General features: G+C 46.1%; 1 protein-coding gene across 1 annotated transcript in view; it reads right to left on the bottom strand.

Annotated features, from left to right (window-relative positions):
- Positions 1-13,861, bottom strand: part of HTT (huntingtin) — a 118,946-nt gene that overhangs the window by 38,044 nt on the left and 67,041 nt on the right. Inside the window, exons 34-43 of the mRNA XM_081332918.1 lie at positions 11,086-11,141; positions 8,727-8,875; positions 7,484-7,620; positions 6,212-6,328; positions 4,944-5,066; positions 3,835-4,073; positions 2,960-3,102; positions 2,633-2,843; positions 1,601-1,742; positions 1,036-1,215 (exon numbers count right to left, since the gene is read on the bottom strand). Coding sequence (XP_081189044.1) covers positions 1,036-1,215; positions 1,601-1,742; positions 2,633-2,843; positions 2,960-3,102; positions 3,835-4,073; positions 4,944-5,066; positions 6,212-6,328; positions 7,484-7,620; positions 8,727-8,875; positions 11,086-11,141 — 1,497 coding nt within the window. The remainder of the gene's footprint in view (positions 1-1,035; positions 1,216-1,600; positions 1,743-2,632; positions 2,844-2,959; positions 3,103-3,834; positions 4,074-4,943; positions 5,067-6,211; positions 6,329-7,483; positions 7,621-8,726; positions 8,876-11,085; positions 11,142-13,861) is intronic.

Here is a 13,861-nt window from a genome sequence, read left to right on the forward strand (position 1 = left end):
AATATAGACCACTGTTTACTGTGTTAACTCCTGGGTTATCTCAGCGCAATAAGACTGCATGCTCTGACAAGTCAGTTGCCAAGCATCCAAATTTTGACCATCAAGATGCTGTCCATGGTCATGTGGAAAATATCAATGGATCACTTTTTTTAAGAGCCGTTGCCACTTTGAACGGTCAGTAAACAGATTGTCATTAAATCGAGGACTGCCTGTAGCTATCCAAGCTCTTCTCCCACCATCAGCAAAGGAACCAAGGGCAGCAGAGGTTCTACAACAGCACCAGGCTCATTTGGACCGATAATAAGGTTTTATAGTACTGTATACCAGGGATCCCCAACCCCCAGTCTGTGGACCAGTACTGGGCCGCGGCATGCCAGCAACCGGTCCACACCAACAAAGCCCCATCCGCGGGATGCAGGCAGCACACAAAACCACGCACTCTCCGGTCCATGGAAAAACCTCTCTCCACAGAACCGGTCCCTGGTGCCCAAAAGGTCGGGGGACATCTGCTGCATACGGTTCTATTTATGGTAATTAATTCTGGCCACAGGACATGCTTACCGCTAAGAATAAAGATTGGGAGAATCTAGGCAGAAGAAAAGCCGCAGGGCGTTTAAACATTCCTGAGTTTTTGTGTAGTTCTGAGTCAATGTGGATGCCCAGCGACTCTTTACAAAGGCTCCTGCAGCATTTTTTTGGGCCAGAATCCAGAGGTGGCTTTCTCTTGCCTTCGTCTTAGGGCTGAGAGAGAAGGACCGGCCCGAGGTGACCAGCTTCATGCCTCGGGCAGAATTAGAACTCACGTCTCCCAATTTCTAGCCAGGCGCCTTAGCCAGGACAGCCCGACTCGTTTGCAGTGGCCGAACGATTGCTAGAAGTTATCTCCTGCTTTGGGAGCCTCAATAGTTGAAGCCCGTTGCTGCCTTTCCAACCTGAATATCTTGTTTTTTGTTTTAACTGCAGAAACAGGAGGTTGCGTTTTGCGCAGGAGTTCACCACCGGAGGAGATAAATCTGGAGAGCGCAAAGAACTTACAGAGGTGAAGTTCTCACATCGTGACTGAATGGCCTGGATGAAAAGCCCACTGGCGGCCGAGTTTCTGTGAATGGCGCTGATAAAATCCTGGACAGGGGGTTCGTGAGACAGACTGATCAGTTCCTGGACGTGGTTAACGGTCAGCCAGGTTAAGTGCTCGGAGTCGTGCAGGTTTTGGCACTGTTGAAAAGAAATGGGATCGATTCACACGGAGCGGAAGGAACGACAGGAACGACCTTGAGCTGATCAGGATCGAACCGCCAAACTGCAGGTAGCAGGCAGTCGACGGAAGCAGCCTGCACTACTTCATTCTAACTACTGCACCACCACAACCCAGTGCTAGAACTGCCAAAGTTTCACCAGTTGCAATTCAAAATGCTGGCTGCTATCTAGAAAGTCCTTATGAGAGGGCTGGAAACCCGAGAGTGTGAAATCAGCCACGGCAGTTTGGATAATCGTTTGCACAAAAAAGAAAAAGTGTGTGTATGTGTGTGGGGGGGGGGGAGAAAAATATGTTCTGAAGAAAACAGAAAGAGGGCCCTCATTTGCCATCCTCGGAGCTTACCACGTAGTCACAAAACAGGATGAGGGATCCTCGCCGCACAATCTCTCGGTTACAGATGCTAAGTTTGGCGCCCCCGTCTTCTGCACGGGGACCCCCACAGGGTTGAGGGCTGAGCAATTTAGCACTCGATAGGCTCTGCCTTCTGGAAAAGAGAAGGAAAAGTTCTTCACGGCCAAATCCAGGAGTCAAATAGCCAGAGGGAAATAAGGAAGAAAGGGAGAGGAAAATCTGCCGGTATCAAGGCTGCCGGCTAGTAAGAAGCGGGTCCAGCAGCCAGGAACGGAAACCGAAGGATGATTGGCTGGCTTCAGTGACCGACCACCAGAGAAGCTCAGATCTTGGTTCCTCTAGGCCTGGGCTCCCCAATCTGTGGGCCACGGCCCGGTAGAGCGGGAGCCACACTCTCACTTGCGGTAGCGCCACGGCCGCGGGTGTGAAAACAGGGCGCTGCTGTGCCTCGCGGTGGAAAAACAGGACACCACTGTGCCACAAGAACGGGACACCGCTGCGCTGCGGAAAAACAGGATGCTGCCGTGCCGCGGGGCGCAAAAACGGACGGCACTGTGCTGCGCAAGAACGGGGCAGTAGTATCACGCAAGCGCTAGCCCCACCCCATTTGCATCATGTGCATGCCCGCGGCCCCGTGCATACACACACATGTGCACTTGTAAAATGCTTCCCCCTCCCTTCCCTCCGGTCCGCCAATCGAGAAAGGTTGGTGACCTCTGCTCCAGGCCTGGTAGATGCTAGATGCCCTGAAGAGAAGGTGAGTTCCCCAACTCTTCCAGGAATGGACAGGAAGGGGAACTGTGAAATGGGAGCACGAAAACAAAAGACGTCTCACGTAAGCTGCTAAAATCGGAATCGGGAGAAACCTTCAGCAGGGAAAGAGTTTTTGAAATCCACAGGGCTTGAACGTTTACACCGGGGTAAGGTTAAGATTTGAAAAGCAAGGGGCGGCGCTTGAAAACCGCGAAGAAACCTCCAGGCTGGACCCAGAAAAAGGCCGGAAGACCTGGAAAACAGCCTTACTTGGGGGTCTGATGAACTTTGGACCACCAGGAGGAGTTGGTGTAATTCACAAGCAGCAAGATCTGACACCAGAGAAGGACCAGCGATGGGTGGGTGGCTATCATGGACTCGACGAGGTCATTTAACCTCTCCAGGGTGTAGAAATGAAGGCCGTGCGGTCCGTTCCCTGTAAAAAGCTTGGTAGCTGCAGCTGTGATTCTTCGGAACATTCCTGCAACACCGAAACGATGATTAAAAAAAAAAAAGAACAGCAACATTATGATAAATAAGTTCCAACCGATAAAAGACAGGGTACCGTGAAGAGGGCGAGAAAGGGACGAGGAGCACCTGATTTGAAGGTATGAATTAAGCAGATGAGAAGGGTGCCCAGTTCCTGGCAGTAGAAGATATGTTGCTGTTCACTCATCTCCACATGCAATTGTTTGCTCGTGATGTCTTCCAGGAGAATCCCCACCAGCTGCATTAGGAACCTGGAGAGAGAGGGGGGAAGAGAGAGAGGGAGGGAGGGAGGGAGGGAGAGAGAGAGGGAGAGGGAGAGAGAGAAAAGGAGAGGGAGAGGAAGGGAGAGAGAGAGGGAGAGGGAGAGAGAGAAAAGGAGAGGGAGAGGAAGGGAGAGAGAAAGAGAGGGAGGGAGAGAGAGGGAGGGAGAGAAAAGGAGAGGGAGAGAGAAAAGGAGAGGGAGAAAGATGGAGGGAGGGAGGGAGAGGGAGGGAGAGGGAGAGAGAAAAGGAGAGGAAGAGGGAGGGAGGGAGAGAGAGAGGGAGAAAGGGAGAGGGAGAGAGAAAAGGAGAGGGAGAGAGAGGGAGGGAGAAAGGGAGGGAGAGAGAGAGAGAAGGAGAGGGAGAGAGGGAGAGAGAGAGAAAGGGGTAGAGGCCGGGCGCTGAGCACAGAAAAAGCAAACGACGACTGTGCAAAGAGGAGAAAAGGAAGACCTATAATGCACAGCCAGCCGTGTGGTGCGTACATCTTTCAATCAATCCGAATAGAGCCGGAAGGGACCTTGGAGGTCTTCTAGTCCAACCTTCTGCTCAAGCAGGAGATCCTGTGCCATTTCAACCAATCACTCAATCCATCCATCCATCCATCCATCCATCCATCCATCCATCCATCCATCCGAATAGAGCTGGAGGGGACCTTTTTTTAATGATTTTTTTAAAAAACAAAAAACAAAAAAACAGCAGCAGCTCATGAACAATTTATACCTGGAAAACGTCTCTTCGGGCAGAAAGCGATCTTGCTCCCCGGGGGAGATCTCCTGAGTTGCAGGAACTTTATTTTCCCTATTTCGCAGGCAGTCAATCGTTTGGCAGGAGATGAGATAGGGGGAAAAGGAGAGCTCTTGAATGCGAGAAAGGACGATGTCTTCCGTTGACTGGGAAATCAAGACCCGCAGAATGGCCAGAATGCCGGATACCCACAACTGGACGGTGCTCACTGAAGCCTATTAAACGGGAGAGAGGGGGAGACACATACAAAGTATGAATTATTTAAATTACTCCTTCCTTCCTTTCCTCCCTCCCTCCCCCTTCCCTCTTTCTCCCCTTCCCTTCCCTCTCCCCTCCTTCCCTTCCTCTCCTCTTCCCTCCCTCTTTTCCTTCCCTTCTCCTTCTTCTCTTCCTCTCCCCTTCCCTCCCTCTCCCCTTCCTTTTTCATCCCTTCTCCTCCCCTTCTCTTCCTCTCCCTTCCTTCCCTTCTCCTTCCTCTCCCCTTCCCTTTTCCTCCATTCCCCTCCCCTCCTTCCCTTCCCTTCCTCTCCCTTTTCCTTCTTCTCCACTCCCTCTCCCCTCCCCTCCCCTTTCCTTCCCTTCTCCTTCCTCTCCCCTTCCCTTCCTCTCTCCTTTCCTCCCTCCCCCTCCTCTTCCCACTTGTTCATTTCCCCCCCCCCCAAAAAAATGCAGTTTCATCGGTAACGGCGTGCGCTTAGATGAGTGACAAAACAAATGCACAGCCGTTTCCCCCCGCTGCCTGAGAGAGGCGTTTCCAGGGCAGAGCAGAGGAACATCTGCAGCCAAGGACATGACCAGCTACTGACCGACTGGATTTACTCCCTCCTTTTCTGCAGGAGCTGCAGGTGTCACAAAGGGGTGTGTGTGTGTGTGTGTGTCCCCTTCCTGCTATATTTTTTTTGCCCCCCTCGCCACGACCCCCTTGCAAAGAGAGGGACTGGCTCAAAGGGGACTTGCAAGCTCCTCCACCCGACAGTCGGGAAAGGAAAGAGGGCAGCTGGGCACGTCCTGAGCCGGGACAGGGCAGCAACGCGCTCCTTCCCGCCTGCTGAGCGGCTCCATGGCTGGGCGCCCCCCCTTCTTACCATCGTGCTGGGCGTCACGAACATGCTTCGCAAGAGCATGTCCACCGGGCGCAGGGAGGAGGGGGCCAGGATCTCAAACAGAGTGTTCAAGATCCCCAGAGCCTCGTGGGAATCGATCTGCATCTAGGGGGGGAAAAAAGGAAACGAACAAAATACACCACGGAACCAACTGGGTTCATCGGGGGCAGAGCGGAGAAGGAGTTTTGCTCCAAACAGAAAGAATGGAATGGATATAGAACAGAACAGAACAGAGCAAACAGAACAGAGAATAGAATAGAACAGAACAGAACAGAGAAGAGAATGTATTAGAATAGAACAGAACAGAATAGAATATATAACAGAATAGAATAGAATATATAATGTAACAGAATAGAATAGAATAGAATATATAACAGAATAGAATATATAATATAACAGAACAGAATAGAATATATAAGAATAGAATAGAATATATAACATAAAAGAATAGAATAGAATAGAATAGAATAGAATAGAATAGAATGCAGAATAGAATGCAGAATAGAATAGAATAGATAGAATAGAATAGAATAGAATAGAATAGAATAGAATAGAATAGAATAGAATAGAATATAGGATAGAATATAGAATAGAATACAGAATAGAATAGAATAGAATGAATATAACAGAATAGAACAGAATTGATATTGGAATGGAATGGAATAGAATAGAATAGACTATATAATATAATATAATATAATATAATATAATAATATAATATAATATAATATAATAAATATAATATAATATAATATAATATAATATAATATAATATAATATAATATAATATAATATAATATAATATAATATAATATAATATAATATAATATAATATAATATAATATAATATAATATAATATAATATAATATAATATAATATAATATAATATAATAATATAATATAATATAATATAATATAATATAATATAATATAATATAATATACAGAATAGAATATATAACAGAACACAACAGAATAGAATATAGAATAGAATAGAATAGAATAGAATAGAATAGAATAATTGGAATAGGATAGGATAGGATAGGATAGAATATAAACTAGAATAGAATAGAATAAAATAGAATAGAATGCAGAATAGAATGGAATGGAATGGAACGGATAGAATATATAATATAGAATAGAGCAGAACAGAAAGAGAACAGAACAGAACAGAATAACGGAACGTAGAACAGAATAGCTTACTAAATGTCTTCCTCAGTGGCCATTTGCCACCAAAGGTAAATCCTCACCTGCTGTTTGGCCAGCATTGGCAGGATGATGTCCGCCACCTGTCGCGACAGCCTCTTCCACTTCTCTTCGTTTTCTCGGTGACACTGTTGCAGCACGAGGATAAACATCTCCAGCACCTGCCGGCAAAGAGGAAGCACGCAGAACACGCTGGTTTCACCACCTAAGCCAAGGAATTTTCCCAGCGTCCACCTTGCATCTTAATTCTCCTCTTTCCCCCTCCCCAATACAGGCAAGTCCTCGACTTACAACCACAACGGAGCCCAAAATTTCTGTGGCCAAGTGAGACGTTGGTTAAGTGAGTTTCGGCCCATTTTAACGACCTTTTTTGCCGCAGGTCTTAAGTCAATTGCTGCAGTCGTTAAGTTAGCGACCCGGTTGTTAAAGTGGATCTGGCTTCCCCATTCAACTTAGCTTGTCGGAAAGTCGCAAAAGGGGATCACGTGACCCCCCCCCGCCAGGATGCAGCAACGGTTGTAAATATGAAGCAGTTGCCAAGCCTCTGAGTTTGGATCACATGATCCTGGGGAGGTCCTAAGTGTGAAAAATGGTCCTAAGTTGTTGGATTTTCTGTCAGTTTTTACGTCTGTGGAGATTCTCAGTCATCCAGGTCATGGTTGCCACAAAACCACTTTCTCAAAAGGCATCTGAACTTCGCCGTTTCCCCCCCCCCTTGAAAACCTTTCGCTTCCCGCGCAAGAAGCTTCTTCAGTTCTGACCGAATGGCGAAGAAACCAAGGTGACTCCCCCCCAGGGCACCGATCCAAGTGGCCTCAATGAACCTCAGGGGGAGCGCTCATGAGCACATGACTGCAAGGAATAGAAACCCTTCCATTCTCCGCCATTCAGTTAGACCCGAAGAAGCTTCCTGGATGAGAAGTGAAACGTCTTCAAGGGGGGGGGAGAAACTGTCAGAAAATCCAGCTGCCTTTCGAAAAAAGCGCCGTTGTGCCTTCTCCATTTATATGGAAAGATTTCCGGCTAAGCTCTGCTCTAAGGAGTGCAAAGCAACGGTGGGCACCTCCCAAGATCTCCAGTTTTTAAGTTCAGGCTTACTCAATCCTGGGCATTGCCCAAGGTTTACGTGAAGGTGGTTCAGGATCTCTGCAGCCAAGGGAACGGTTTAGTGCCCAGCGATGGAGACGCTTTGGGAAGCCTCCGGTCCAATCGCTCGAGACAGGCAAGGCTCAGCGTCTTTTTCAACAAAACCAGCCATGTGGAGTGGTGAGGACACACAGACTCAAAGAGACGCAGGTGAGTCAGCGGGGTTTTACCTGATGATACTGGATCAGCCTCAGCAACATTGAGACCACCACCTCCTTCTGGGTTTCTAGCTCTTTGCCGGCATCGGCTTTATTAGCTCCTCTCAAGATGAAGAGGTCGTGGACGATGGGTTGCAGAGCCGGGATTGCTGAAGAGAAACAGAGGGTGGTTAGGATCGAAGTTGCGCGCTATCCCTGCCCACAATCCAAAGATCTTCTGGGCCCGAAACTTGGTTCTTATTTCATTCCCACGGGTTATCCTGAAGCCGGAGGAATTTACTTTGGGTAAACAAAGAGAGGATTTCTTACCACCTAGGCCAGGGGGTAGGCAACCTCGTCTCTGACTCATGGACTTCAACTCCCAGAATTCCTGAGTCAGCATAGCTGGGAGTTGAAGTCCATGAGTCTGGGAGTTGAAGTCCATGAGTCATAAATTCTGGGAGTTGAAGTCCATGAGTCATAAAAGAGCTGAGGTTGCCTACCCCTGACCTAGGCCATCGTTGAACGGTGGCTCAAGAAGGTTCCAGAAGCCGGGATTTCACCCAGGACCTCTTCCCAAGAGAAAAGCTCCCCCCCGCTCCCAGAGAGGCTGGAAGAGGCCTTAGCTCAAAGCAGGACCCTCGGGGCTAAGGCAGGACTAGAACTCACAGCCTCCTGGTTTCTAACCCGGCCCCTTAACCACTAGACCAAACCGGATTGGATTGGATTATTTTATTTTATATTTGATTTGATTATTTTATATTTTATTTTATTTTATATTTTATTTCATTTATATTTTATTTCATTTATTATTTTTATTTCATTTATTATTTTTTTATTTTTCCTATTTTATATTATATTTTATAATTTTTTTGTTTTGTTTTTTAATTATTTTATTTTAAAAATAAAAAATAAAATAAATATAAAATAAAAAATAAAATGAATTTTGATATTTTATTTATATTTTGTATTTTTATTTTATTTTTACTTTATCTTATATTTTCTTTTATTTCATTTATTTTCTTTTCTTGTTTTATTTAAAATAAAATAAAATAATAAAATATAAAATAATGTAAAATAAATAGCAAACAAAATAAAATAATAAAATACATTTTATTATTTTATTTATTATTTATCTTACTTTATTATTTTATTATTTTTATTTTATTTATTATTTTACTTTATTTTACTTCATTTTATATTTTAAGTGCCTGCCATGTTCAGCAACGCCTGCTGTGAGGAGTCCTGTTCCACGACTTCCGATGTCCCTGCTTACCGTGTGTCACGGCTTTCCTCCCGCTGGCCATGATCCCGTCGCACAGCTGAATAATTTTAGGAATTCCAATGATCTGCTTGGAGTGGTAGCGCTCGTAAGACAACAGCACCAGGAAGAAAAAGACGCTGGGAATAATGGCTTCCGATTCCCTGGGGTGGGGGAAAAAGAAAAGTAAGAAGAAAAAAGAAACCTTGGACTTCCTCGGCAGCAATGGGAGGGGAGGAGGGAACGTTGAAAGAGTCCTAGGGGCCCCGTGGTTAGAGTGTGGCATTGCAGGCTGACTCTGCCCACTGCCAGGAGTTCGATCCTGACTGGCTTGAGGTTGAATCCGCCTTCCATCCTTCCGAAGTCGGTAAAACGAGGACCCAGATTGATGGGGGGGGGGGTAAGAGGCTGACGCTATAAACTGCCCAGAGAGGGCTGTCAATCACTGTGAAGCGGTATATAAGCCTAAGTGTTATTGCTAACCATCTATGTCTCATCTCTCTATGTCATTCTTTCTGTCTCTCGCTGTTTCTCTCTGTCTCTCCATCCGTCCACCTTTATTTCCTATCATCTATCTTCATCCATCTATGTCTTTATCTATCATCGCTATCTTTTCTTCTATTTCTATCATCCATCTTCATCCATCTATCTCTTTATCTCTTATCTATCCATCTATCTACCATTTCTATCTTTATCTCTTCTATTTCTTTCTCTTTCTGTCTCTCTATCTACATCTATCTTCATCCATGTCTTTATCATCTCTCTATCTCTTCTATATCTATCATCTTCATCCATCTTCATCCATCTCTTTATCTCCTATCTACCTACCTACCTACCTACCATTTCTCTATCTATCTATCTATCTATCTATCATCTATCTATCTATCTATCTATCTATCTACCTACCATCTCTATCTTTATCTCTTCTATATCTATTTATCTATCCATCCATCCATCCACCCACCTACCTACCTACCTACCTACCTACCTACCTACCTACCTACCTACCTACCTACCTACCTACCTACCTACCTACCTACCTACCTACCTACCTACCTACCTACCTACCTACCTACCTACCTATCAGAATGCAGTACTGCAGGCAAATTCTGCCCACTGCCAGCAATTTGATCCTGACCGGCTCGCTCAGCCTTCCATCCTTCTGAGGTCAGTAAAACGAGGACCCAGATTGTTGGGTGGGGGCAAGAGGCTGACTCTGTAAACCACTTAGAGAGGGCTGTCAAGCACTGTGAAGCGGTATATAAGTCTTAAGGGCTATTGCTATTGTTCGTACAGGGCAGTGCTGGAAGGGAAGGATCTGTGCTTCACACAAGCATCCATCGAAGTCCCCATCCTCTCCCCCTCCCTGTTTCTCTGTGGCCGCCTCCCACCCTGGGTCTTCTCTCCTATCGGGCCTACAAGAACAACACCTGGAGTTATTTTGGAGTACAGATAGTTCTCGACTTACGACAGTGGAGGCCAAAATTTATGTCACGAAGGCATTTGTCAAGTAAGCTTTGCCCCATTTTGTGACCTTTCTCACCACAGTTGTTAAGGGAAACGTGGCAGCTGTTAAGTGAGTAACCCGGTCGTTAAGTGAATCTGGCTTCCCTCGTTGACTTTTGCTTAGCCAGAAGGGGATCGCATGACTCCGGGACACTGTGACCGTCATAAATAGGGGCCGGTTGCCAAGCAGCCGAATTCTGATCACGTGACCCTGGGGATGCCGCAAGGGTCGCAAGCCTGAGAAACGGCCATAAGCCACTTTTTTCAGTGCCGTTGCAACTCTGAATGGTCGCTAAAGGACGTGTGGTAAGGCAAGGACTATCTGCAGTCTCCTTTATTGTTCTTCACCTATAGAACGGAGGAGTAGTGACAAAGCCGGGGGGGGGGCGAAGTCAAAAGAGGAATCAGCCTAGAATCTCTACAGAGCTACAAATGGACTAATCCAGGGGTAGGCAACCTTGGCTCTTTTATGACTCGTGGACTTCAAGTCCCAGAATTCCTCAGCCAGCCATGCTGAGGGGAAAGGGAGAGGTTTCCAAGCTGAGCCATGCTGGCTTAGGAATTCTGGGAGTTGAAGTCCATGAGTCATGAAGGGGCCATAGTTTCCCCATGCTGGCTCAGGAATTCTGAGAGTTGAAGTCCACGAGTCATAAATGAGCCAAGGTTGCCTACGCCTGGCCTAATCCAACCATTCCTGAATTCCGTTGACCCTTATCTAATGCCCAGATAGCGCTGACCATCACTTGAATCGATTCCTATGCGTAGAGATGTAGAAGCAGCAAAACGAGGCTCAGAATCGGCCGTTTTTGCGTACAGCCTCCGTTTCGCTTAAATACATAAGAAACCCGTGTAAGACGGAACGTTGTACCTGAATTGGCCGACTTCAATGTATTCAAACTGCTTTAGAACAAATCCAATAAAAACCTAGAAGCAAAAGAAATATCCAGATATAATTTCTGCAAACATCGGAGGAGTACGTTCTTGCATCGTCTCGCGTAAATCAAAATGAAACAGACCATGACGTCTGACGAAAAACAATAAACAACTCATTACTGGGTTGACATAACCGCGACTCGCACTTATGTCAAAGAAAACAAAGCACAAAGGAAGTGAGCAGGACTTCAGTTGTCAAATGTCCGTCACGTCATCGGATCTTGGACAGGGAGGGAGGCAAAAACCCTCTTAGATTTGAGCTAAGAGAAAAGTATTTCTGCTTGCACAAATTTCCTTCCATGGGGGGGGAGAGAAGGGCAGGAAGGGGGGGAGGGAGAGGGAGGGAGGGAGGGAGGGAGAGAGAGAGAGAGAGAGAGAGAGAGAGAGAGAGGGAGAGATTCTTTATTACAATCAATGACCGATATAAAATACAGGTAGTCCTCAACTTACAACATTTCATTTTGTGACCGCTCAACGTTACGACGACACTGGGGAGAAACAAGTGATTTATGACCGATTTCCCACGCTTAAGACCATTGCAGCTTCCCCACGGTCACGTGATTGAGCCCAAAATGTATGTCGCTAGGCGAGATACTTGTTAAAGCGAGTTTTCCCCTAACCTCATTTTACAACTTTTCTTGCCACCGTTGTTAAGTGAATCACTTCAGCTGGTAAAGTTAGCAACCCAGTCATTAAGTGAATCTGGCTTGCCCTCATTGACTCTGCTGGTCAGAAGGTCGCAAAAGGGGGTCCCGTGACTCCCGGAGACACGGCGACCGTTGTTGAGTAGGAGTCCGTCGCCAAGTGTCCAAATTTGGATCCTGTGACCGCGGGGAGGCTGCAAATGGTCACGAGTGTGAAAAATGGTTGCGAGTCAATTTTTTTCAGCGCCGTTGTAACTTTGAAGGGTCATTAAACGAACTGTCATCATTGTACTAGGACTATGAAAAGGCTCAACATGTTGCACCTGGCTTCAAGGTGATTACACCTTTCCTTTAGTTCAGAGGTCCCCCAATCTTTTGGGCATCAGGGACCGGTTCCGTGGAGAGAGGATTTTCCGCGGACCGGAGGGTGCGCGGTTTTGTGTGCTGCCTGCATCCCACGGATGGGGCTTTGCTTGTTTGTGTGGACCGGTTGCTGGCGTGCCGCAGCCCACTGCTGGTCCACGGACCGGGGGGTTGGGGACCCCTGGCTTTAGTTTTCTAGGGAGCTGAAAGGGTTGAAGTGGACAGACGTCAGGCGTGATAGTCCGAGTTTCCCAGAGAAGGTTCAGCTTAAGCAGATTTATTGCTAAAGGCCTGTGCAGCAGGAATCTTCTCGACTGAAGGTCAGCATCTGGTTAGTTCGATAAAGGTCAATGGTGGCCAAAGGGGGGACAGGGCTTGGTTCCTTTATGGCTACCTAGCAATTCTAGGCTGATTCCTTGTTTAACTCCGCCCTTTGGTTCTGCCGGTTCTTCTCCCACAACAGACCATGATGGGCTGACTGCAGATGACCCTTGTTCTGCAGCAAGAGGCTGAGCACAGAACACAGAGAAGAGCAACAAAGATGATTAGAGGACTGGAGGCTAAAACATATAAGGAACGGTTGCTGGAATTGGGAATGTCTAGTTTAATGAAGGGAAGGACGAGGGGTGACATGATAGCAGTCTTCCAATCTTTCAGGGGTTGCCCCAAAGAAGAGGGAGTCAAGCTGTTCTCCAAAGCACCTGAAAGCAGGACAAGAAGCAACGGATAGAAACGAATCAAGGAGAGAAGAAAGCTAGAACTAAGGAGGAATTTCCTGACAGTGAGAACAATTAATCGGTGGAACAACCTGCCTCCAGAAGCGGTGGATGCTCCAACACTGGAAGTTTTTAAGAGGAGACTGGACAGCCATTTGTCTGAAATGGTATAGGGTTTCCTGCCTGAGCAGGGGTTTGGACTAGATGACCTCCAAGGTCCCTTCCAACTTTATTATTATATTATTATTATTATTATTATTATTATTATTATTATTATTATTATTATTATTATTATTATTATTATTATTATTATTATTATTATTATTATTATCTCATCACAGCCAAACTCACCATGGTTAACTCATCACAGCCAAACTCACCATGGTTAATCATCACAGCCAACTTGTCATGATTAACTTGTCACAGCCAACTCGCCATGGTTAATCATCACAGCCAAACTTGCCATGACCCACTCGCCGCAATCAACTCGCCGCGGGACAAGAGTTGCACTAATATCAAAGAAAGAGTGGACTAGAATCATTAAAGAAAGGATGCAAAAGAAGAGGGGGGGAAAAATGAAACGTGAATGACCAAATTTAAAGAATTATTATTTTAAATAATTAAGTGGAATTATTTAATTGTCCCGCAGTGAGCTGGCTGTGAAGAGTTGCCCCATTCCGGCCTCGCAGGCAACCGGGCAGGGGTCTCAGGAAACACTTCTTTGAGCTTCCAACTGTATTATTATTATTATTATTATTATTATTATTATTATTATTATTATTATTATTATTATTATTATTATTACAGAAACCTGGGTGGGCTCTTCACTGGGAGGGTCGTCTGAGTTGGCTCGGGAGTTCATGGCTTCCATGACAGCCATGGGCCTGACCCAAGTAATTCAGGGCCCGACTCATGTGGGGGGTCACACTCTCGACCTGGTGTTCATGTCCGGACAGTGGTTGGATGATCTGGAAGGGGGTTCACCGGT

Source organism: Vipera berus (assembly GCF_964194415.1).
Source record: "Vipera berus genome assembly, chromosome: 7".
Classification (NCBI taxonomy): Eukaryota; Metazoa; Chordata; class Lepidosauria; order Squamata; family Viperidae; genus Vipera; species Vipera berus.